General features: G+C 47.0%; 1 protein-coding gene across 5 annotated transcripts in view; it reads right to left on the reverse strand.

Annotated features, from left to right (window-relative positions):
• The window catches only part of USP42 (ubiquitin specific peptidase 42), a 204,478-nt gene that overhangs the window by 115,477 nt on the left and 62,707 nt on the right, over positions 1-26,294 (reverse strand). For all 5 annotated transcript variants that reach the window (XM_063934470.1, XM_063934473.1, XM_063934471.1 and 2 more), the window contains one exon: positions 4,689-4,753. In XM_063934470.1, the coding sequence (XP_063790540.1) occupies positions 4,689-4,753 (65 nt within the window). The remainder of the gene's footprint in view (positions 1-4,688; positions 4,754-26,294) is intronic.

The raw sequence follows: 26,294 nt of genomic DNA on the forward strand, positions 1-26,294 counted from the left end.
CCGGGGTGTGCGACTCCTGCTTAGACAAAGACGCCCCACCTTGGAGCAGTGCTCTGGCTAAGGCATGGGAAGACAACCTTGCTAATAGAATCTCCATGGAGATGGCAGAATCGCGCAAGCAACAATCAGAATGGGCGGCGGGATTCTCCAAGACGATGGAGGAATTCCTCATCAAGTTAACACCGCCCGCACACGCAGAAACAAGTGTGCGCAAGGCTGTTAAAAAGAACTCTCCCTATGATACCAGAATCAGAAGAGGAAGAGGGTTTTCTTCTTGATACAGAGGAAGGCGAGTTAATTGAACCTAACCTAGACGCCGACTTTCCAGAAGAGGACTCGGCAATCTCAGGTCTAGACTCATTAATTGACGCAGTAAAGAAGATCCTAAGCTTTAAAGACGAGGAAATACGGGAGCCGGAGGATTTCGATTTGTTCGAATCCCAGAAGCCGCGTTCAGCAGTGTTTCCCATTCCCAAATCCCTCCAATCTCAGATAGAGGAAGCTTGGAAACAGCCTGACAAACTGTTTCACTTTCCGAAACGGTTTCAGGTAACTTATCCCCTACCTAAGGATGTAATGGACAAGAGGGAGACTCCGCCGGTAGTGGATGCTTCACTAGGAAGGTTGTCAAAAAAGACAATTTTACCAATTCCTAACGTAACTACTCTAAAGGGTGCGTCAGACCGTAAGGTTGACACTGCGTTAAAGTCAATTTTTGTGGCAGCTGGTGCAGAGCAGAGACCTGCGATCGTCTGTGCTTGGGTCAACAAGGCCATGGGTGCATGGTTCGGCCGTATTGTACAAGCTATTGAGGAGGAAAATAGCTTAGAAGAGATTACCCAACTGGCGGAACATATTCGGGAATCTGCATCGTACTTATGCCAAGCTTCTAAGGATATTAGCAGAATAGCATCGCGCATATCTGCATCGGCCATATCGGCTAGACGGATTTTATGGCTCAGAGAATGGCAGGGAGACTCTGAGACCAAAAAGGCAGTAGAATCCATCCCCTTTGGGGGGGAAATGCTGTTCGGACCAGAATTAGACAAGTGGATTTCGCAGGCTACAGCGGGGAAGTCCACTTTTCTGCCTACTCCTTATACGAGAACCACTGCACAGACTAGGAGAGGTTATTCGGGACCTGCGTTTACTTCATTTCGATCACCGTCCTTTCGAGCCTGAGGAAGGGGTTTCGGTACACACGCACGTGGAGGCAGAGGCCGCTCACTGGCAGCAACCAGAAAGCAGGATAAACCTACTGACAAGACCGTGGCATGACAGCCTCCCAGCTCACCTGGGGTCCCCCTTGGTGGGCGGCCGACTGGAAGGTTTTCAGGACATCTGGGCCAAGACCTCACCAGAACTTTGGGTGAACAGCTTAATCTCTCAGGAATACAAACTGGAATTTCAACAGAGGCCTCACAGTCAGTTTTTTACGACAGGACTGCCTCAGTGCCCTCACAAAGCAAGGGCACTACGGGCAGCAATTCAAAAGTTGCTACAGGCAGAGGTCATTATTCCGGTTCCCGCTTCTCAGAGAGGAACGGGGTTATATTCCAATCTTTTTGTCGTGCCAAAGCCAGACGGGACGGTCAGACCAATACTCAATTTAAAAGTTTTCAACCAGTTCTTAAGGGTCTACAAATTCAAGATGGAATCAATCCAATCGGTCATTGCAGGCCTAGAACAGGGCGAGTTCATGGTATCCATGGACATAAAAGATGCATATCTGCATATTCAAATCTGGACTCCTCATCAGGCTTACTTAAGGTTCGCACTGCTGGCGGATCAATACCAATTCCGGGCCTTGCCGTTCGGTCTATCATCAGCCCCAAGAATCTTCACAAAGATCATGGCAATCATGGTTGCAGGACTGAGACTGTTGGGGGTCACGATTATACCTTATCTGGACGATTAACTGATCAAAGCACCATCTCAAGATCGACTGCTCAGGGATGTTCAGACATCCCATCAATTTCTAATTCAACATGGATGGATCATCAATTTCCAAAAGTCCAACCTCATACCGACTCAACGGATTCAATTCCTCGGTCTCATCTTGGACACGGTACTATTACGCGTGTTCCTGCCAGAGAACAAGGTCCAGGACCTACAGAGATTAGTGGCTCAGGTACTGAGGACGCAAACTGTTTCTCTGCACCTCTGTGTGCAACTTCTCGGGAAGATGGTGCCGTCGTTCGAAGCTCTCCAGTACGGCAGACTTCATTCCAGACCATTCCAAATAAACCTCATTGCTCAGGGAGCAGGCTCGCACTGGCTTCTCCACCGGAGAATCAGACTACAACCGCATGTACGAGTCTCCTTGATATGGTGGTCGTTACACAAGAACCTTGCAGCCGGCAAGAAATTCGGCATTTGGGATTGGAGGATTCTGACAACGGACGCCAGTCTCAGAGGTTGGGGAGCCGTCCTAGAGTACCATCAGTTTCAAGGACGGTGGACGTTACAGGAGAGCAGACTACCCATAAATATCCTCGAACTGAGAGCAGTTTACAATGCGCTTCGCTTGGCAGAAGACATAGTCATGAATCAACACATCAGGATTCAGTCGGACAATGTCACGACGACGGCTTACATAAACCGTCAAGGAGGGACAAAAAGCAGGATGGACGTTAAAGGAAGCCACAAAGATCTTGTTGTGGGCAGAAAGACGAAACATCATCCTCTCGGCAGTGTTCATTCCAGGTGTGGAAAACTGGGAAGCAGATTACCCAAGTCGCCAGGACATGCATCCGGGAGAGTGGTGCCTACATCCACGGATTTTCGACATGGTGGTGAGACGATGGGGTCGGCCTCAGGTGGACCTAATGGAGTCTCGGGAAAACCATCAGCTGCCCAGATATGTGGCAAGGACTCGAGATCCAGCAGCAGAAGGAGTGGACGCATTAACGCTTCCTTGGCGTTACAGGAGGGTATACATATTTCCACCATTCCCACTCATACCCAGGGTTCTGAAAAGGGTGAAGCGGGAACGAGTGTGGGCGATTCTAATCGCACCAGATTGGCCCCGCAGGAGTTGGTACACCGACCTGCGGGGGTTACTTGCGGAAGATCCTTGAGGTTACCTCAGAGGACCTGCTATCTCAGGGACCGTTTCTACACCCCGACCTGAACAGGCTGTGTTTGACGGCGTGGCTATTGAAACCCGGATCTTAAGAAACAGAGGGATTCCAAGAACGGCCATTCCTACAATGATTGCCGCTAGGAAGCCGGTCACAGCCAGGCACTACTACAGGATTTGGAGACGGTACATGGCTTGGTGTCAGAAACGGGGATGGAATTCGACGAACTTTCACTTATCTCGACTGGTACTTTTCCTTCAGGCCGGTCTAGAGGGAGGACTCAGACTGGGTTCTCTGAAGGTTCAAATTTCGGCTCTCTCCATCCTTTTTCAACAGCGGCTAGCATCCTTGCCAGAGATTAAAACCTTTTTACAAGGGGTTCTGAGGATTCAACCCCCTTTTTGTCCTCCCACGGCACCATGGGACTTAAATTTGGTGTTAGAATATTTGAAGTCGCCGACGTTTGAGCCGTTGACAAGAACAGGCCTGAAATCTCTCTTGGAAGGTCACGTTATTGCTTGCCTTGGCTTCAGCTAGGCGGGTTTCTGAGTTGGGAGCCTTATCCTGTAAGAGTCATTTCTTAATTTTTCATGAGGATAGGGCAGAACTCCGTACAAGAGCGGACTTCCTTCCGAAGGTAGTTTCAGGGTTTCATGTAAACCAGCAAATAGTGGTTCCATCTTTCCAGGGTCTCTCAGATGAGGACGTGGCCTTGGATGTTGTCCGAGCCTTACGGGTGTACGTACAGGTTATGTCGTCCTTCAGAAAGTCGGACCATTTGTTTGTTCTTTATGATGGGCCAAAGAAGGGTTGGCCAGCTTCAAAACAGTCTTTGGCTAGATGGATCAGACTTGCCATTCGGCAAGCTTATATTTCCTGTGGCAAACAGGTTCTGGTTCAGACGGGTGCTCATACTACCCGTTCAGTCGGTGCCTCGTGGGCGGCTGCCAGGGGTGCTTCCACTACTCAACTTTGCAGAGCGGCGACGTGGTCTTCAGCCCACATGTTCGCGAAATTTTAAAAGTTTGATACTTTTGCGTCCGGAGAATCTAAGTTCGGACATTTAGTTTTGTAGGACACAGACAGCACTCCCTCCCTGGGGGTAAACTTTGGGACTGTATAGGACTCCAGTGTCCCCTAGTGGATGAAAGAAGAGGAGGATTTTGGTACTTACCGATAAATCCATTTCTCTGAATTCTCTAGGGGACACTGGACGCCCGCCTCGGTGCTGTCAACCTGCTGTGTTCTAAGTTCTTGTTTTAAACAGTTCGTATAAACGGTGTTCCTTATTCGGTCAAGAGTTCTTGGGCGCTGTTTGATATGTTGTACGGTTCGGTTCCTCGCCATGTGCTATAGTGTCATGTCCTATTCTCTCAGTCAAATTTTTCAAACTGAGGGAGGAGGGATGTGAAGGGGGAGGAGCCGGCTGTGCAGACAATGCTAATTTTAGATTGTGCCACACCTCCGGTTCAAGGCTTCACACCCCTACTGTATAGGACTCCAGTGTCCCCTAGAGGATTCAGAGAAATGGATTTATCGGTAAGTACCAAAATCCTCTCATTACCGAGAGCCCCATGCATTATTATAAGCAATATTTACACTTACCTCGAGAACGCAGACAACCTCCAAATATTTGATGTATAAAAGTTGTTTGTGCGCACATGTCCAAGCTGAAACAAACACTTAGGTTAGAACTTATACAATTACAATAACACCTTTATTTAAAATAAAAAAACCTAAAAAGCTTCAGAGACCAAATACCCAGTTCACAGCTGCTGGTTTACCTTTGCGACCTATATACACTGCTCAAAAAAATAAAGGGAACACTAAAATAACACATCCTAGATCTGAATAAATGAAATATTCTTATTAAAATAAATACTTTGTTCTTTACATAGTTGAATGTGCTGACAACAAAATGTTGGAACTCTGGAAGTGCTCCTCCTGTTCCTCCTTGCACAAAGGCAGAGGCAGCGGTCCTGCTGCTAGGTTGTTTCCCTTTTACGGCCTCCTCCACGTCTCCTGATGTACTGGCCTGTCTCCTGGTAGCGCCTCCATGCTCTGGACACTACGCTGACAGGCGCAGCAAACCTTCTTGCCACAGCTCGCATTGATGTGCCATCCTGGATGAGCTGCACTACCTGAGCCACTTGTGTGGGTTGTAGGGAGGTCATACAGGCACGAGGAGGCCACAGACACTACTGAGCCTCATTTTGACTTGTTTTAAAGGACATTACATCAAAGTTGGATCAGCCTGTACTGTGTTTTTCCACTTTAATTTTGAGGGTGACTCCAAATCCAGACCTCCATGGGTTAATAGATTTGATTTCCATTGATAATTTTTGTGCGATTTTGTTGTCAGCACATTCAACTATGTAAAGAACAAAGTATTTAATAAGAATATTTCATTCATTCAGATCTAGGATGTGTTATTTTAGTGTTCCCTTTATTTTTTTGAGCAGTGTAATAGGGATCATAGAAAGAGGCAAAATAACTGTCTACCCATGTGCAACAGACAGTCAGACTGCTGCCAGAGCACAGTTACAAAGATACATCACACGGAACACTTACAAGTAGGAGTAAACGGACAGCTTCTCAGAAATTTAGAAAGCAACTTATTACACCTCTCTAAAGTGCAGCAGCTCAAACTCTTCTCTCTTCTAGACCTTTTGACTAGGTTCAAAAATAAATTTGTCTGTACCCCACTGGTCTTGAAAATGTAACCCCATGGAGGTGAGACCCAACTGCATGATGCACAAATTGCTATTTAGGTCACCCACCCCAAATACCCCACTTGTTTTGCAAGGGCCTTTTTAACTAGGTGATCATCTTTTTTTTACCCATTTAGAGACTTGGTGGAACGGTTGCATTTGACTTGCAGCCTTCATAACCATTCAATCCAATAGTAGCCTAGAGCACCCACCAATTAAGCTTTAGCCTCAATGTTTACTGGATATGGGTGGATCAGAAATCAGTGTCTTATCAGTAAGCAAAGCCCTATTGCTACAAAAACTCCGTCGCTTAAAAAACCTGGCATATAAAAGCAGCAGAAACCTATGCAGTTAAAGGTTTTTCTTCCTACTCAAGTACAAACTTCACAAGACTATAGAAGATTTCTGTGTGAATTTAATACCTTAACCGTGGTATTGATCTTTAGGGGTATATTCAATTGTCGAAAAGACGGCAGTTTTCAACTTTAGGTCGGAGGGGGTTCCAACCTATTCAATCAAACCCCAAATTTGACAAGTCGAGGAATTCGACTTGTCGAAAAGCACGTGGATCGGCGGAATAACTGCCGATCCACGTGTTTGTGTCGAAAACGGGGCCAAAACAGACAGGTTTTGGCCCCCTTTTCGCCAATCTCAATTCGGCTTTAAAAAAAATAGGATTTTGGTACTTACCAGGTAAATCCTTTTCTTTGAATCCATAGGGGGCACTGGAGTACTCTTGGGATATGGACGGCTTAGCAGAAACAAAGGCACTGAATATTTAAATTTAGAACTCTCCACCCCTCCATATCCCAGAGTACCTCAGTGTACGACCTCAGTGTTTTTTACTGAGCGAACAGGAACTATAGAGAGGTTGACAATGGAGAATTCCTATAACATAACGGACAACAACAAAGTTGACACATAACGTTACTGTCAACTAAACAGTTGACACCATAACCGATAGACCTTTATAACTTAAACCAATCGGTGAAAATGTGTTACCATAAGCTCCTCTGAGCTTAATACAACCCAGGTAAAACTGCTCTGGGTGGGCGTCCAGTGCCCCCTATGGATTCAAAGAAAAGGATTTACCTGGTAAGTACCAAAATCCTATTTTCTTTTTCATCCACTAGGGGTCACTGGAGTACTCTTGGGACGTACCAAAGCTTCCCTCGTGGGCGGGAGAGCTGTTTGACACCTGTAACAGTAGGCGGCCAAAGCTAGATGCTGATGCCGCAAACGTTTCAAAACGTGTAAACGCGCACAAACGTGTGCACTGAAGACTATGTAGCCGCGTCGTAGAAGCTCCACGACCAGCTGGTCATGACATTCCCACAGAACCTGTGGGATGAGCTATTACTGACCTAGGCGACTGTAACTTAGCCTTAAGGTAAGCCTGACTTGTAGTCAGTTTTATCCAACTGGATAATGTCTGCTGAGAAACTGGCTAACCCCAGTTGGCAGCATCATAGAGAACAAACAACGTATCCGTATTACGAACTGTAGACGTTCGGGACATATAAACGCGTAATGCGCGTACCACATTCAGAATTATAGAATGTGCTGTCAACACAGGAAACACTATTGGTTTATTGATGTGAAAAATAAGACATCGGAATTCGTCCGAAGTTCCGCTCTGTCATGAGGAAACCCAAATACGGTGGCTTGGAATACAAGGCACCCAAATGTGAAAACAAAACCCTTGCCGAAGCTAAGGCTAGAAGAAAAACCGTTTTCCAAGTGAGAAACTTAATCCCCATTTGTTGTAGGGTTCAAAATATGAAAACTGTAAGACAACTGAACCCAGCTTCAAGTCGCATGGCCCTGTAGGTGGGATAAATGGAGGCTGCACTCTGATGACACCTTGTAAAAAAGTGTGTACTGACGCAATAGAGTCAAACGTCTTTGAAAATAAATTGACCATACAGATACCTGCACCCTTAGTGTAGATAAACGCAGTTCTCCATCCCACCCAGTCTGTAAAATACCAGAATACGGGTAACTTGAAAGATGATGTCGGAAACTTCCGAGCTTCACACCCACCTATATAGACGCACCAAATTTTGTAATAATGAGCTGCCGTAAGCGGCTTCCTAGCTCGTAACATGGTTGGTATAACCGATACTGTAATGCCCTATGTCTTTTCTTAAGAGGGCGGTCTGAACCACCACCCCGTCAACCGCAGCCACGGTACATAGGTAAATAGGGGTAAATGAACGGTCCCTGTTGTAACAGGTTGGACGTATTATGAGCGCGCAAAGATCGTGTGCGAGTATTCCTTGGAGATTCGAGAAGCAAGCTCTCCGAAACCCATGAGATATCACTAGTATGACTGTGACGAACTGTCTTATGATCCGTTTTAGCAACGGAGAGAGCAGCGGAAAACGGTGGAGCCAGATACACGAGGCTGTACAACCACGCGAATGTGAGAGCCTCCACCGCCACTGCCCTTGTGATCTGTCGTTCTGTACACATACTGAGCGTTTGTAATTGTGGCGAGATGCCATCATGTACACCTGAGGGTAACCCCACCTGTGGATCCACATGTGAAACACCTCTGGATTTCATGCCCAGTTTTCTGGATGAAAATCCCGACGGGTGAGATCATCTGTCTAACCGATGTCCACTCCCGGAATGATCGACATCATCACCTTATGGTGTTCTGGCCAATTGAGGATTCGAGCTATCCTCTCTGGTTGTTGTATATGCAACTCCCGTTGCTTTGTCTGACTGCACTTGGACAGACTGAAAACGAAGCATGTAGTGCATTGTAAATTGCACGGAGTTCGCGGACATTTATAGACCGCAATCTGTCGTGATCCGTTTTAGAACCCCTGTTTTTTAACTACCACTCCTCAACCTCTGAGACTGTCGTCCAGAGTATAGACACCCTCGCCGCCCTGTGGGAAACGCGAGTGAAACCCGGCAAACTAAAGCGCTTCGAAAACACATCATTGTTCCCAATAGGCGAATACACCAATGTACCGCTAGTGTGCGTGGCTTTTGCACTAATTGTACTAGATGGTATAATGTGTTCTTTCTGGTGTAGTAGGTAAATCTCTTTGATTTACCGTATTTATAATCATACCTAGGAATTGAAGTCGTTCAGACGGAATTAGATGCGATTGTTTTTGAACTTGAGCCTGCCACCGTGGTGTACGTTAGTAGCGCAAGTAAGAGGAACCTCTGTTGAGACAGAGTTCTTATGAGCAGATCGTCTAAGTATGGAACGATTGTCACTGCCAGGGCTCTGAGATGAGCTATCATCACCAACATCACTTTGGTGAATACCCGAGGCGTTGACAAGAGGCCAAACGGTAGAACCTGAAATGGTTAATGGTTGTGGCGTATTGCAAAACGCTAGAACCTGTGATGCGGTGACCAAACTGGAATGGGTAAATACGCATTGTGAAGATCAAGCGCAATTATGCAATTTTGTGGCTCCCAATATGCAAATACTAACCGCAGAAAATCCATTTTCAAACTGCAGTAAGTGACTTGCTGATTGAGACTGCGACGGAGCCCTCCGGCTTCGTTACCCCAAACAGAGGGGAATAAGTAACCCTGACTCTGTTGGTGTACCAGGCCTGGAAATAAAAACAGCTGAAACCAGCAGAGACTGAATGGCAACCTGCCAAAACGCCTAATTTCGTCCGACAGAGGCAGTCTTGTCTTTTAATCTGTAAATAGCGGATACATCCATGAGTTGATGTCTGGAAACCCGGCCAATGTAACGTGTAAAGACGCGCTTCCACAATTGGAAAATGGAGATGGCCTAAGAGGCCGTCAAGCCACTGGCTTGTTGACTTTAGCGTCCTGTCGTTACAAGGCGTGACTGTTTTTGTACCACAGCCTTGAAAAGACTGAAGTCTAAAGGGATTAAACGCCGGACCAAAGTATTTCCGTTTTGATACTGGAGGCGGCAATGGCCTGAATATCAAATTTAGGACCAAACAACTTCTGGCCTTGTCGTGCTGAAACTAGAGACGATGAAAAGTGAGAATCGAGGTAACAGGCGTTAGCAGAAGCTTTACAGATATACTCTGCAGCTTCTCATTAACAATGATCGTCATTGTTTCCATACATAGAGAGTCTAGTGACCCAAATGTATCTTGGGTCTTTATAATGTTTGACAGACGAATTCACCAATGGCGGATTGTCCCATTTAGATGTGGAAACGGTTAAATAGTTGTTAGAGTCTACTTAGTCTCTGTAAAAATTGAGACATTGACTCACTGGTTATTAGCAATGCATGGTTGTCAAAATCCCGCACTATCTGAGTGCTGGTCTAATGTACCCTTCTCACTCGTAGTTATCGCTGTGAGATTTGACATAGAATCGTCCGACTGCATTAAATTATAAGACCAGTTAAATAAACACCCTGGTACCCAAAGGGAAATTGGACCTTTGGAAAGACTGTCCTTCGTTAGAGCTGGCGGAGTAACTTCCGAGACTCCGATGTTACCGCTCCTGTCGAGCGGAGTTTAATTTGAATTGCCAATGCTTAACATAGGATCTGGGATCCTGAACCTACAAAACATAGTGAACATGTGGTAGATTTATGTCTAGACATTGTTTAAAAGTATTTTTAGTCTGCGCTGGAGCCTTACTCCCTATGCAGACAGACAACACAATAGGCAACGGACAGACACTTGCACGACTTAGTAAAGTTATTATCTGAAGGTGTGTCATATATATCTATTTATGGCTGAAAAGCAGTTCACATGGGCAGCCTATGTGAAACCCGAACCAAAATTCCCACTAACACCCCTGCGCCTCTGATGGCTTAGAGATGTAGGGCAGGAATGTTCCGGAATTACAAACTGGAAAACAACAGGAAGCATGGTTAAAATGGCCCCTTTGCCATGCTGACCCTGATAATCACAGAACAAGTTACAATTGTTTCAGTGTTAATATAGCCTATTATACAGTGATAATCACAGGCAGGGTACAACACATGCTCTATGAATAAATATATATATAGGCTCAATAGCCTATTATACAGTGATAATCACAGACATTAATATAGGCTCAATAGCCTATTATACAGTGATAATCACAGACATTAATATAGGCTCAATAGCCTATTATACAGTGAAACTCACAGGACAGGTTACAATACATGCCTCCATTGTTAATATAAGCTCAATAGCCTATTTACAGTGATAATCACCGTCATTAATATAGGCTCAATAGCCTATTATACAGTGAATACATGTCACATATATATAGCTCCATATACATAAACTGTGGCTGCTGTTCATATAGGTATTTTACATACCCTTGCCGCTGTAATCCGCCAGATTCCACCGCCCCCCTTCCCCCCGTACTCCCTGTAACGCTGTGTCTCAGCGGGAAGCCCGGGAAGACTTGCAGGGAGGCCTTCTTGCAGAGCAGCGGAGGTCGCCAGGAGCGGCCCGGTTGCCTCTTAGCGCTGGCAACTGACAGAGCGTCTGCGGGTGGACGGTGCTGGGCGGCCGGACGGAGCGGCGGGCCGGTTGTCACCCTCTTAGCGCTGGCAACTGACGGAGCGTCTGCGGGTGGATGGTGCTGGGCGGCCGGACGGAGCGGCGGCCCGGTTGTCACCCTCTTAGCGCTTTCGTATGGAGCGGCTGGGGCTGCCAGACGTAGCGGCTGGGCGCTGTGGCGGGCGGATGTATGAGCGGCGGGAGCGGCATAACAAAACTGACCCACATAGCGGGGCGGCAGCCTGCGCTGACCACCCCGTTCCCCAGCCTACCTTGCTCTGTATCTTCCGATCATGGCTGCGACGGGGCTTCTATGTGTAAGCTCCGTCCAGCTCTCCAGTCATGGCTGCGACGGGGCTTCTATGTGTAAGCTCCGTCCAGCTGTTGCAGGAGCAGTGGGCTGCCTGTGGCTGTGAGGGTGCTCTTTGTGAGGACCGACACACCATGCGCTGCCCGTGCAGCGGCACTATCCCGGACCCATGTTTTTCCAGAAACTGGGAAGGGATGTGCTATTGAAAAAAGTAAAAATGAAAAATTAATAAAATCTTCCACAAAGTGTGGGAACTCCCACAAGCCGATGTTAGTGCTTTGAGCACAGAAAAAACACTGAGGTCGTACACTGAGGTACTCTGGGATATGGAGGGGTGGAGAGTTCTAAATTTAAATATTCAGTGCCTTTGTTTCTGCTAAGCCGTCCATATCCCAAGAGTACTCCAGTGACCCCTAGTGGATGAAAAAGAAAAGTCGAACTGAGATGGGGAGAGCAGCGCCGGAGACTGGAGAGCCGAGGCAGGGCCAGGAAGAGCCGCGGCGGGGACAGCCGCCGCTCACAGCAGCGTCCACCCGGCTCCAGCAAGCGAGACCTCGCTTGCTGGAACCGGGTGGACGCTGCAATCAGCGGCGGCTGTGATGCAGGGACTGGGAGCGGAGGGACGGGAGAGGCAGAGAGACGCTGCTCTCCCCTGTCTGCCCGCGCCCCCCCCCCCCCCCCATTCTCAATTCAACTTTTTTTAAAAAGTCAAATTGAGATGTCATTGAATAGCCCAGGTCGGATCCATTCCGACAAATGAATGTCGGAATGGATCAGACTTCAATTGAATATACCCCATAAACTGTACGGAAATACAAGTAAAACTCAGAAAATTAGAATATCGTGCAAAAGTTAATTTCTTTCAATAATTCAACGTAAAAAGGTGAAACCAATATATTATATAGACTCATTACATGCAAAGATATATTTCAAGCCTTTGACAATTTTGAAAAAGTGTGGATAGCTAAAGAATTGGCAACCTTTCGTTGAAAGAGAACCGAAAAAGCAGACACCTGCACTTTCAAGGAGGCGAGCCAAAATCCCAAGTCCAAACCGGCTTGAATAAAAGCCAAAACCCTGGACACTCGATATCTCAAGGGAATGAAGTGACGATCTGAGAACCACTGAAAAGCATGGCGACGCTAATATTATATATGTGGGCCGAAGACGGTTTTCTGGCCAATGATGATGACTGGGTCCGAGAACCCCCAAGCTCTTAAGACCGACCTCTCAACAGCCACCCCGTCAAAGCCAGGCGGTGCAGGTCAGGGTGAAGGCAAGGGCCCTGGGATAGGAGGCCCGGACAAAGAGGCAGGCGAAAGGGAGGCTGAATGGAAAGGCTGCAAAGATCCGTGTACAAAGTCCATCTTGGCCAATCCAGGGTGATGAGGATGGCTATGACCCGCTCTGCTTTAGAGACGTCTGAGTATACGGGAAAGGCCAGAAATGCGCCTGGATCTCGAGTTCAAGATCCGTACCGAGGAAGTTTGTGATTGTGATGGGAGGCCATCTATGTGCGGCCGACCCCAGCGAGTCACTAGAAGGTGGAACACCTCTGGGTGAAGCGACCATTCTCCAAAATGGACATCTTGTCGACTCAGGAAGTCCGCCTCCCAATTCTATATTCCGGGAATGTAAATCACAGACAGCTGGTAGGGAGCGTTCTGCCCAACGGAGGATGTGACCGACCTCTTGCATGGCGACCAGACATCTGGTGCAATCTTGATGGTTGACATAAGAGACCGCCGTTGTGTCTGTCTGGATCCAGACAGGCTTCCCGAGAAGTAGAGGGCCTGCTTGGCAAAGAGCTCTGTATATTGCTCGGAGATTGAGGACATTGATGGACAGAGTCGCCTCTTGATCTGACCAACGACTCTGGAAGGAGTGGCTGCCTGTGACCGCTCCCCAGCCCCGTAACTGTGGCCGTGGTCAGAATGACCCAGTCCTGGATCAGGAATGGGTGGCCCATTGTGAGGTGGGACGACTGAAGCCACCACAGGAGTGACAGGCGAGTTTCCCTGTACAGTGAAATGTGGCTGGATCCGAGATGGAGATGCGACCTGTTCCAGCGTCAAAGTAATTCCAGTTGCAGTGGTCTGGAGTGGAATTGGGCATACTCCACCATGTCGAAACAAGAGACCATCTTGCCTAGGACCCTCATGCAAAGATGAAGGGAAACACTGATGTTTAAGGAAAGCCTTGATTAACGTCTGGATATCCATTACCTTGTTCCTGGGTAGAAAAACACGCTGAACTTTTGTATCCAGGATAGCCCCTAAGTGAAGCATGGACTGGGATGGAGTTAGGCTGGACTTGCGCCTGTTTGATTACCCAGCCATGGGATTGCAACAGCGCAATTGTGACCCTGAGATGCTGTTGTAAGATTGTTTGAGCGAGGAGAAGGTCATCCAGGTATGGAAGAATCCAGATTCCCTGTAAGTGCAGTTAGGCTGCCATGACTTTGGTAAAGACTCTCGGTGCTGTGTAGAGACCGAAAGGCAGGGCCCGTTACCGATAGTGGTTGCTCCGAAAAGCGAAACGCAAGAACCACTGATGGTCCGGCCGAACAGGGATGTGGAGGCAGGAGTTCTGAATATCCAAGGAGGCCATGATGTCTTCCGGATCCAGCGCCTGCACGATGGCCCGGAGAGACTCCATCCTGAACCTGGGCACAAAGAAGAAGAAAAAAAAAAAAAAAAAAAAAAAAAAAAGGATTCAACTTCTTCAGGTTGAGAATGGGTCTGAAAGAACTGACTGGCTTTTTTACCAGGAACAGATTTGAGTAGAAACCAGTACCTCTTTGGAGGAGAGGGAACGGGAACAATGACCCCTGCCGTCAGGAGGGATCTGATAGAAGACTGAAGGGCGGTGGCCTTGCCAACATCCACTGGCAAGCTGGTGGTAAAAAATTGATGAGGTGGCCGCTCCAGAAAGGAGGGCGTATCCCATTGGATACTATGCCTGACACCCAAGAGTCAGACGTGGAGGTTAGGCAGATGTCGCGAATAGTAAAAGCCGACCGCCCACCATGGAGTCCTGGTGGGGACCCCTCCCATCATGCTGAAGGTTTGTCGGGTTGCTAAGGGGTTTGACGGCGTCCAACCCAGGACTGTCGACCTTTCAGTTTGGTAGATTTAGAAGAGAAACCCTGTACATGGGAGGAAGACTGGCCCTTTGGTTTGCCCTGAGGGTCAAAGGAAGATTGCTTGTACTTTGGAGCCGAAGGCAGAAAAGCAGTTTTTGCAGTTGCCAGGCTAGTCACAATTTTATCCAATTCAGGTCCAAAGAAGATGTCACCCGTAAAGGGGAGAGATTCTAAAAGTTTCTTAGAGTCATTATCCGCTTTCCACGAGCGAAGCCGCAAGGCACGTCTAGCCGCCACAGAGACCGCAGAGATTTTGGCAGCAAATGTACCCGAGGTAAGTGCTAGCTTCTCTGATATGGTCCACCATGGAGATTAAATCCGAGCGTCGTGTCCCAGATTGTAGTCCATCAGTTAGAGCATCTGCCCAACTACCGATGGCTAAAGACATCCAGGCCGAGGCAGGATGGGTAGCTGCACCTGCATTAGTAAAGATTGTCTTGAGGAATTGGTTCAACTTTTTTTATCAGCTGGATCCCGTAAAGACGTGACATCAGGAATAAGCAGGGTGGTTGACTTGACCAATCTGGCCACATGAGCATCGACGGGAGGAGGTGTCTCCCACTTCTTTTGTTCCTCTTCCGGTACCGGACAGAAGTTAAAGAATGTGGCGAGACACCAGAAATTTCTTATTCAGGTGTGCCCAGGGTTCCTTGAAAGCAGCGCTCAGGTGAGTAGAGGGAGGAAACACTGCTGGATCATATAATATAATATATATCTATCCATCCAGAAGTGAAGCGCACACCCAAGGGGGTCAGACATAAGGAGACCAGCACACCACCAAGTAGAAAAATGAAAAAAACATTTAATGAGTGAATAGCATTATCAGGCCTTTTGAAAAAATTGCTTAGTACTCTATTCCATGAATACTGCTCAGTGATTTATGATGAGTACTAAGCAATTTTTTCAAAAGGCCTGATAATGCTATTCACTCATTAAATGTTTTTTTCATTTTTCTACTCGGTGGTGTGCTGGTCTCCCTATGTCTGACCCCCTTGGGTAAACATTGGGAACGATAGAGATAGAGATAGAGATATATAGAGATAGAGATAGAGATATATAGAGATAGAGATAGAGATATATAGAGATAGAGATAGAGATATATAGAGATAGAGATATATAGAGATAGAGATAGAGATATATAGAGATAGAGATATATAGAGATAGAGATATATATATATATATATATATATATCTCTTATTTATTAATTTATATCTCTCTGAGATACTGGGACTGTGTTGCCCAAACACAGTAAGAACTCCTTAAAAAAAAAAAAAAAAGATTTGTTTACTTACCGTAAAATCTCTCTCTCCGATTCCACCTGGGGGACGCTGCGCCGTTACTTGTGGGTTAGAGGTGTGTGGTTGTGGAGTTTGGCACAGAACTATTAAAACCTAACTCCTCCCCCATCTAACCCCTCCCATCTCATTCCTGCCTAGCCAGCACCTCAGTTAACGTTTAGCCAATCCAAAGGAGATAGACCGAAAAAAAATTAACTGGTTAAACCAGACAAACATATGGGAGGGATCGCAGCATCCCCCAGATGGAATCAGAGAAAGAGATTTTACGGTAAGTAAACAAAAATCCCTATTTCTCTTTCATCCATCTGGGGGATGCTGCGCCGTTACTTGTGGGATTTCCCAAAGCAAGCTAATGAGAGGAGGGAGAAGTAGACGGCATAGCCGTCCGTAAAATTTGACGCCCAACAGAGGCAGTCTCCAAACCGAAAGTATGAAAACGGTAAAACTTTTAAAAAACGTATGCACAGACGACCAGGTATTCGCCCTACACAGCTGCTCAATAGATGCACCCCCGCGAGCTGCCCGAGAAGCTCCAACTCGAATGAGCTGGAATTGAGTCAGGAACTGAAACATCAGAAGACTGTTTGTTGGCCGAAGTCACCCAACAAGACACTGTGTTCTTGGAAGCCGGCCAATCTCGTTTGGACGCATCAATTAAAAACCAACAATGCATCCGTACGACAGATAGGATCCGTACGAGATAATTAAACCCGTAAGGCCCTAAGCATATCTAAGAGAGCCAAATGGGAATCCTCCCCGGAAGGAGAAGGAGTAAACGCTGGAAGGACAATGTCCTGATTTAGATGAAACGCTGACACAACTTTCGTTCAGAAGGAAGGTTTTGTTCGCAGAACCACCAGGTCATCATGAAACATCAACAAGGGTGGTCTGCAAAAAAAAAAAAAAAAAAAAGAAGGAGAGAGCTGCCAATTGAGATACTCGTCTTGCGGAGGCAATTGCCAATAGGAAGACAACTTTTGAACGTTAGATACCGCTATGCTACAGATTCCAAAGGATCAAATGGAGACTTCTGAAAGAGCCATAAAGACTAAGTTAAATTCCCAGAGAGGAACCGGAGGAACAAAAGTTGGCTGAATCCGAAGAACTCCCTGAAGGAACGTCTGAACTTCTGGAATGATAGCTTTGAAAAAGAACCGACAAGGCAGAAACTTGACCCTTTAGTGAAGAAAGTCTCAGACCCTTATTGAGACCCTCCCGAAGGAAGGATAACAGACGAGGGACTCTAAACAAATCCGGTGTTAAACCACGCTTTTCACGCCAATCAATGTAAATACGCTACACTCTGTGGTAAATTCCATAAGTCACCGGCTTTCTAGCCTAAATCATCGTTTACACAATCAGAGCGAGAAAAACCTCTTTTTCCTTAAAATGTTGGATTCAAGAACCAAGCCGTCAAAGCCAGCCGACCCAACCTGGGTGCTGACATGGTCCCTGAATCAGAAGATCTGGACGCAGAGGGAGTCGGAATGGTTCCTCGGCGACCGTATTGCGCAGAAGAGTGTACCACTGTCAGCATGGCCAATCTGGGGCCACCAGAATGATAGGAAGACCTTCTCTCTGAATGCGTTGAAGCAGACGTGGAATCAATGGCATTGGTGGAAACACATATCCCAGTTGAAAGTGCCACGGCGCTGACAGTGCATCGATTAGAACTGCTGGAGGGTCCTGAGTACGTGACCCGTAGATAGGAAGTTTGTTGTTGAGGCGAGACGCCATCCGATCTACATCGGGCATACCCCACCGGGCTACTAGAGTCAGAAACACCTCCTGGTGAAGCTCCCACTCTCCCGGAAGCACCGTGTGACGGCTTAAGAAACCGCTTCCCAGTTCTCGATTCCTGGAATGTGAATCGCGGATATGGCCGGAACCCAATGTTCCGCCCATGTGAGAATCTGAGCAACTTCTTTCATGGCGGAGCAGCCTCGAGTGCCTCCTTGCTTGTTTTTGTAAGCCACTGCCGTGGCGTTGTCGGACTGAATCCGCACTGGATGACCCTGAACCATGGTTTGAATCCGAAGTAGTGCCCACCGGATTGTCCTCAACTGTGAGATGTTGATCTGCAACTTTGACTCTTGACTGGTCCAGAGCCCTGGAAAGTGATGAGTCTGAAACACCGCCCCCCAACCTCTGAGGCTGGCGTCTGTAGTGACCATCACCCAAGACCAAATTGTGAACAGAACTACTTTGGTCAAATTGGAACGGTGAAGCCACCAGCGACGCAACTGACGATTCTGTATAGACAAGCGGACCAGCTGTAATTCGAAATGAGGCCCTGTCAGAGTCCAACAGTTGAGAATCTGAGCCTGAAGGGGTCGAGCATGAAACTTTGCATATGGAACTGCCTCGAAGGTTGCCACCATCTTGCCTAACACCTGCATGCATCGGAGAACCGAAACCACCGGTAAATGCAGCCATGCTCGAATTCTGGACTGTATGTCCTGAATCTTGTCCTGAGGAAGAACCACTTTCTGGTTGTTGGCGTTGAATAAAAGTCCCAGAAACATCATTTTCTGGGAAGGAAGCAAGACGACTTCGGACAATTTATTATTCATCCGAATGACTGTAGAGTCTCTATTGTGAAACGCAAGTTCTTGTGAAGAATCAACTCTGACGGGGCCTTGATCAACAGATCATCCAAAAATAGAGTCCTGTTGACTCCCTGACACTGCAAAACTGCCACCACATGGCCCATGACCTTTGTGAATACCCGAGGAGCCTGAAACTGAAAATGTCAAGGCCGACTGCGAATCTCAGAAGAGATTGATGACCCGTCCAAATAGAAACAAGCAGATAAGCGTCTTATGTCTAATGAGGCCAAATATCACCCTGGTTCCATGGCGACGATAATCGAGCGGATTGATTCCATCTTGAACTTTTGGGTTGAAATGAACCGTCCAGTTTGGCCACGAGTAAAATCCCCGACCTCTCTGCTGAGCGGGAACTAGAAGAATTACTTAATTTCGTAAAAGAGTGGCTGTTGCATGACGGAGAGCTCGACGTCTGGAGGGACCGCTTGGAAGAGGAGTGATGAACACACAATATGGGACTGGTTCCTTGAGATCTAACATATATCCTCTGGATATGACCTCCGTCACCCACCGATCTGGTTTCGACAGGAGCCACACTTCTTTGAACTGGAGTAACCGAGCCCCAACCGTCACTGATCCCTCCGGAGATCCTGAACCGTCATGCAGTAGGTTTGTCGGCAGGTTTACTTCTACCTCTGAATGCCTCTCTTCGTGGGTATCTGGAGAAAGCACGAAAGGAATGGAAACTACCTTTGCCCTGTATACGAAAGGACCGAAACCTTGTAGTATTCGGTTTCGGAGGAGCAACTGGAAGAAAGGGCTCTTGCCCTCCTGTAGCATCTGAAATAATCTTCTTTGATACTGACCCAAAGAGAACTCACCTTTAAAAGGGTACTGCCGACAAGGTCTGTTTGGAGTAAAAAAAATCGGCATTCCAAACCCAAAGAGACCGTCTTGCTGTCACGGTCAAGGCAGAAATACGGGATTGTAGAATCAACCAAGGCCTTACCCACATAAGTAAGAGCCTCCGAAATCTGTTCTGCTAATTGAATGTCCGATGGATCGTCAGACTGCATTCCAGATATGACCTGTGCTAGTCAGTCATCCGCGGCCTTCAGGACCCAAGCGCCAGCTAGAATTGTGATAAAGAAAACAGATTTAGGCATTGTTTCAATCTTCCTATCTGTAGGATCTTTCAACGTCAGACTGTATAGAAGAAATAACCGTAGCTCCTGCTAAATGTGAAATGGGAGCGTCTACCTTTGGGGCTGTTTCCCAAAATCTCATATCCTCCTCTGTAAAAGGATAAAGAAATTTTAATTTCTTAGGGGCTTGGAAACGAGAATCCGGCTTAAGCCAGGGCTCCTTTAAAATATCCCTGTTATTAAGAGTCTGAAGGATGGTGTCTATCAGCAATCTAACACCTGAGCTAGTAGAAAAATCATCTTCCCAGACCGAAACCTCGTCCCACTCTGGGTCTACTTCCCCATCCTCCAACGGGAATGACTCCAACTCCTCCCCCAGAAAGTTACAGCGGGCAACGCCTGTCGTTTTTTTTTTTTTTTTTTAGCAGAAGAACTGCCGGCAGAGTTTACAAACTTGTTTAGGGATTGAGTTAAATCAGCAAGACCTCTGCCCAGATTTTGAGTCCACACCGGATGTTCCTGGCCCTAGAAGACAGTCTGATCCGCGGAACCTCCCTGTTGGTCCACCACAGATGCACCAGAGCATGAAGCACAGAGGGTATCCGCGTCCGCCCATAATCTGTCTTGCCCATAATCTGAGCCCACAGAGGCACCACCCGAGTCTGACCGGACTAGGTCACCGATCTAGACTGACGCAATTCAGAAATGGCATCTACCATGTTCTTAGCCCATGGAGGTATAGACTGATCTGTGGAACCTCCCTTGAACAAGAAAAATAAACCAATCTTTAAGAGGACTATAAATGCACTATAAATCCCCTATAACAGTGACCTAGCAGTGAACCCACAATGCTAGTGACACCAAAGGGGATGACTGTTATCTCACACTATAGCTAGAGAAACAAAAACCCACAAATATACTTGCAGTTAGCTGATCCCCATTTGAGAAGACAAAGTGAGAAATGCTGCTGCTTCTAATAGAAACTTCCCCTGAGAATAGCTGTAGTCCCCGTGCTGAGTAGCACAGCGTCCCCTGGTCAGTAGTAGGAGAAGATGGCGCCCAGAGTCCTCTGTACGCTGGAGGGGAGCGCGCAGAGCAGGGCGGGAAGTCGTCCCTGTACAATTATGTAATAGCCGCGGCTGCTTACAGGGAGAGACTACTAACCGGAAGTCAGTCTCTCCCGCGCACCGCTATACAGAGCGGCTTGTACGGCAACTGCATGTAAGCCCCGGGGAGCGCGACACCACTCTCCTGGCCCCTGATCAGTAACACTACCACAGCCCCCCGACAGTAAACCCCCAAATAAAGTTGACTGTCCAGCCCCGGAACGAGGCCCGTGTTGGAGGAGAGGAGGTGGAAGGGGGAGGGGGAGCGCAGGGGCGGTAGTAGTGTACAGGGAGGCTGTGATAAAAGTACAAATATAGAAATAGTAATAGAGCGGACAGCCCAATACTGTCAGTGACAGATTGTGGCCGTGTACCTTATCCCTGCCGCATCCTGTGTAGAGTAGAACAAGGCCCCAGTGACCGGAGTGTGGTGGCCTCCAGCGGCAGCGCAGAGTGGAACAAATCTAACTAAATCCACTCCAGCAGTACCTGCCACCTGTAAACAGGGACTAGGTACTTCAGAAAAAGTCCAAAAATAATAAAAACCTCACTATCTAAGGAGAAAGAAAAGAACTGTGTCTGTACTCCACAGGCACAAAACTAAGACTGAGGTGCTGGCTAGGCAGGAAGGAGATGGGAGGGGTTAGAGGGGGGAGGAGTTAGGTTTTAATAGTTCAGTGCCAAACTCCACAACCACACACCTCTAACCCACAAGTAACGGCGCAGCGTCCCCCAGATGGATGAAAGAGAAAAAGAAGCAGCAGACCCAGAAAGCTAACTAAAATTAAAAAAAAAATAATTAAATAAATAGTTCTTTGAGTGTGGATTAGACCAGGTTTAGATGGATTTATGTTCCATTTCCATGACATTAAGGACCCGACTCATTCACATGCCAATTTTGAAGTTGTCGAGCTAAAAAACAAACAAAAAAAAAAAAACCCGCATAGGCTAACCAATATATAAATGGGATTGCTAATCCTATCACTAACATTGTGTCAATACAAAAATCTGGGTAGTTCTTGCTTGGTGCCATATTGCACTTTTTTTCACTTAGAAAGTGGAGAACTTTGTAACGTAGACATTTCCCTGTAAAAAGTTGTCTTTAGCTCAGATATTCAGCCACTGCATTCTTCTTACCGGCATCATGGAAAGCCAAGAGGGACTTTAGGCATCGTTCAGGCAACACAGTGGTTTTACCGCTTCCATCTTCATAGCTTTGCTTCTGGTGCCTCCCTGGGTGAGTAATGAAGGCCACCACTGGTCTGTTTTCTGAGAATAGTCAGGCTTGCTTCCCTAACACTTGATAGAACCATTTTCACATGGTTCTCATTTTTAATACTTTTACGTAAAGCTTCTTCTCTTTTCATGACCATGTATCCTGCACTAGGTTTGTCAGGAGATGAACTCCTGAAACTAAAGCACTGGAATACCACTGTAGGTAGCAGACTTTTTTTTCCCTGGGTAGCTAGCCCTGTCCCCTGCTTGCAGCATCACATGATGCATTGCCAACGCCTAAGAACACTGCCATACCTACCTATGCTTAGAGACAGGTTTTGGTAAATCATCCACTGTAATAGCTGCCACAGGAGCAAAAGGGGGGGGGGGGGGGGGGGGGGGAAGGAGGTTTCCCCAAGTATGATGCTCTTGAAACTAGTGATGTCATTGGATCAAGATTACCACTACCCAATTTCTCTTTCATCCACTAGGGGACACTGGAACATCATATACATTAGGGGTGTGAAGTCTTGCACAGCCGGCTCCTCCCCCCTCACGCCCCCCATCCTTCAGTTTGAAAAATTGTGCTTGGAGGAAGCACAAAGGAGCTTTTGCTCCACAAAATATTTATTTTATTTTATTTATTTTTTGTTTTCCTTCTCTAGCATGAGAAATAGCCCGATCCCTCCTGACAAAAGGAGGATGCAGGCAGAACTTATTTTGAGAGACCCAATCCCTCCTAATAAAAGGAGGGTGCAGGCAGAACTGACTTTGAGAGACCCTATCCCTCCTAACAAAAGGAGGGTGCAGGAATCACTGGGGGGAGACTAAGGTCCCAGCTAAAGGGATCAACTGCTCTCTTCACAGAAAATCCGGAGCACAGAGACAGTGAGTAGCCCCTAGAGGGACATCTACACTTAGGTAGTTTGGGGTTAAGGTGGCTGTGGCTCCCTGCAATAGGGTAATAGAAGTACAAGACGCTGTTTCCTCACACAAGGAAGCCGACTTACAAGTACAGCATCCCCCGCCCGCCACCCCCCTCCTCCCTCCGCAGACATGATCAGCAGCAACGTCAGGGAGAGGACTAATCTTCTCCAAGGGGTCTCCTGCCGCCCGCTATTAGAGCGCAGCCTACCGCGAGGACATGAGCAGGGGAGCCGGGCAGACCGCCCGCACACATGTAATAACCGGAAAGCCAGCCTGGCTTACCTATGCCGTCCTCTCTCTCGCTCTCCGGCACAACGCCGTATCAGTAGGGGTACCGGAGTTGCCGCCGTTGGTAGCGCTGCTCTTCGATCCCAGCGGCCGCTCTAGGGAGCGCGGGCACAGCATTTCCGCCGCCCGCTAGTAGAAGCACAACCACCCGCTAATAGAATAACCGCCCGATAGGGATCCTATAACAGCCGCTCTAGTGTGCACTCCCCGCCGCCCGCTTAGGGAGCGCAGCTGCCCGCAAAAGGACCCCTTCCACCGGCCGCTCTGGGAGCGGAGGGTTAAGGGGAGCTGGCGGGGTATTTAACAGAGCGTGGGGCGGTCAGCCTGGACATTGTGGGGGATATAGGTAGAGGTAGTGTTTTAATGATGTGAGCACATAATTTTAATGGCAGCCATCTTTAATATATTCAGAGGCGCCAAGATTGCTTCTCAGCAACAATAACGCCCCCTTTAGTGGAGCCATTTTTCTAAGCCAGTCAGAACTGGAGGGAGGGATTTCTCTACCTAGTAGTTACAGGATAAGGAAAATAGTTTACTACTCCCTCTGCTGGTAGTTTTTAGGTTAGGTCTCTGCTGCAAAGGATTTTCTAGGAGTTTTTAATCAAGCATGTTTATGCGTTTTATTTTCAATGGACTTCTACTTCAAAGATCCTGTGAAAATAAAGGGAACGTTCTGGATATCAACCCGATCTCAGTACTGAATCACAGTTACATGTGCGGGGTTGCAATGAGGCTGTTTAGAATAATTATTATTTTATTTCAAATTTTCTCTTTCAGTGAATCCAGTGTACAATTGTTCCCGTCATATATTACGGTACTCCGTTACCTATTATACAGATGAGATGCACTACAAGTATTCTGCGGGGGTGCATTGTCACCTTCACATGCACAAACAAAGATTTTTCTACTAAGCACGGTAACTCCAGTTACCTTTGGCATCCATCAAATGATATATTATATGTACATAATGCCTCCAACGGACGCTGCTGACAGGTCCGGCGGGGGAGGGAGCTTCAGACGATGTCACCCAACTCAGCGCTATCTGTGTCAACAGTTGGTGGGCTGGTGGGGAATTGTTAAATAAGTATTTATATTTGTTATTTATTTCTTACTAGACAGAAGATTTCTAACTGTTTGAGAATACTCGTCAGAGCTCCTAAATCGCTCTATGGCCCTTCGCCACCTATGCTAATGGGTGAAGGTCGGGCGGAGTTGGTATGTATGTTTTCTCTAAAGATAAATTGCAAGAGATTACTTTGGGGGCTTACATAGATGAGCACTACGCTTTACAGCCCTCGTGTGCGCGATAAGACTGGGCATACAACCAGGAGGCCAGTGAGCCATCAAGGTTGTGAAAGGAATACTCTGACATATATTTCACTGCTTGAGTAGGGGCTGTGAGCCCATCCTAAACGGGGAGGTTTTCAGGCTTAAGACTTCCTCCATCCGCACATATGTGACAAGATGTCCTAACACGTCAGTAAGACCCTTTTACCTGCCTTAGAGTACGAGTGGTAAGATGTGCTGGCTCTCTTAACGGTGTACGAACCGTTAGAGGCGTAACTAACTAGAGGCGATCAGTCCATGCTTCCAGCTGTCTAATTAAGTTTTTCTTTGACTAGCGGGGCATAGCCGAAGGTTAGCCTCATATCCTTATCAGGCTGTTAGGGAGGTTGGCATCCATCCCGATCTCGGCTGTGTCTCTCAATGATTTTCTGTGACAACAGAAATTTGGTTCCCACAGAAGGGGAAAGGATACCATAACGTTGGTAGCGCACCTCGGCTTAACCTGCAAACGGGACATCCTTACTCATTACAGTCCCACTGCAAAACAGGGGTCATGTGTAGGTTGACAGTGACAAGAAGATATAACCTCTAGTTCCAAGACCATCTCAAACGGAATTGAGAGATCGCTGTTTCAGTAAAACGGTTAAAATTACCGAGTTGGAAGGCAATTTCCATGAAGGGCTATGCCTCCTTTGGCCAAATAATTATCAGACATAAGATTTCTGCCTACCGAATGTCATAGAATATACCAATAGGCAGTAGCTGTTATTCTGGCCCATTATTGAACTAGTTTGGTTCTCGATTCGGAATGGTGCGACTATTCAAAATAGCCAATAACAGGTCTATATACCAACGCACCTTGGATACGAGGTTCTAGGGAGACCGGATTCGAGACTTGCGTAGAGAATTTGGTATCAAAAACGGGGTTGTTTCCCTCTATTACTGAAAGATATTAACAACACCTAAGCTGTCATTCCGTTCAAAAGCGCAGGCATTGATAACCACGTTTCGGTGTTTACTACAAAGAGAGTTGCTGGGACCAAACGTATAGTGTTTGTCCACATTAAGTAATCCAACGGCCTGCGCTATTATTATTATTATTAATATCCCTACTCTGGAGGTAAGGGGTTCTCTTCGTATACTGTTTTGTCATGCCCATATCAGTCATACCGATATTAATTTTCAAGGTTTGTTGACCCATTTTCTACTGGCCTACTTATTCCAGAGAAATCAACCCAAGGGTGATAAGGGTCACAAGTTTGAAACTGTGGAGGTCGAGATCAGGATGCTCTGCCGATATAAGCCATCTTCCAGAAACAGCTGCTCAAGGAAGCCGCCTGATCAATTTCTCACTAAAGGTGGGTGGATTGGAATTTCCAGGAATCCACCCGAATGCCAATTCCAAGGGTTCAATTTCCAGGTTTCATCTTGGAGACTGTACAAATGCAGAGCAAGATCCAGGACATGCTGAGGCTGGTGGATCAGGTACTACAAACAGACGGGTTCTCTACCTCTGGGGTACAACGTCTCGGGAGACTCTGCAGTACGGCAGTTTTTCACTACAAACCTTTCCAGGTGATCCTCATTGCTAAGAGAGCAAGTTCGCAATTGGTTTCGATTTTACAAGTTGATTTCATTCACAAACTTCCCTCATATTGAGGGTCGTTACTAACGAATCTCGCAGCAGGGAAGAGATTTCGTTTTTAGAATTGGGGGATCCTCACAACGGATACCAGTTTCGAAGGTTGGAGTGCCATCCCA

Source organism: Pseudophryne corroboree, chromosome 7 (assembly GCF_028390025.1).
Source record: "Pseudophryne corroboree isolate aPseCor3 chromosome 7, aPseCor3.hap2, whole genome shotgun sequence".
NCBI classification, from domain to species: Eukaryota; Metazoa; Chordata; class Amphibia; order Anura; family Myobatrachidae; genus Pseudophryne; species Pseudophryne corroboree.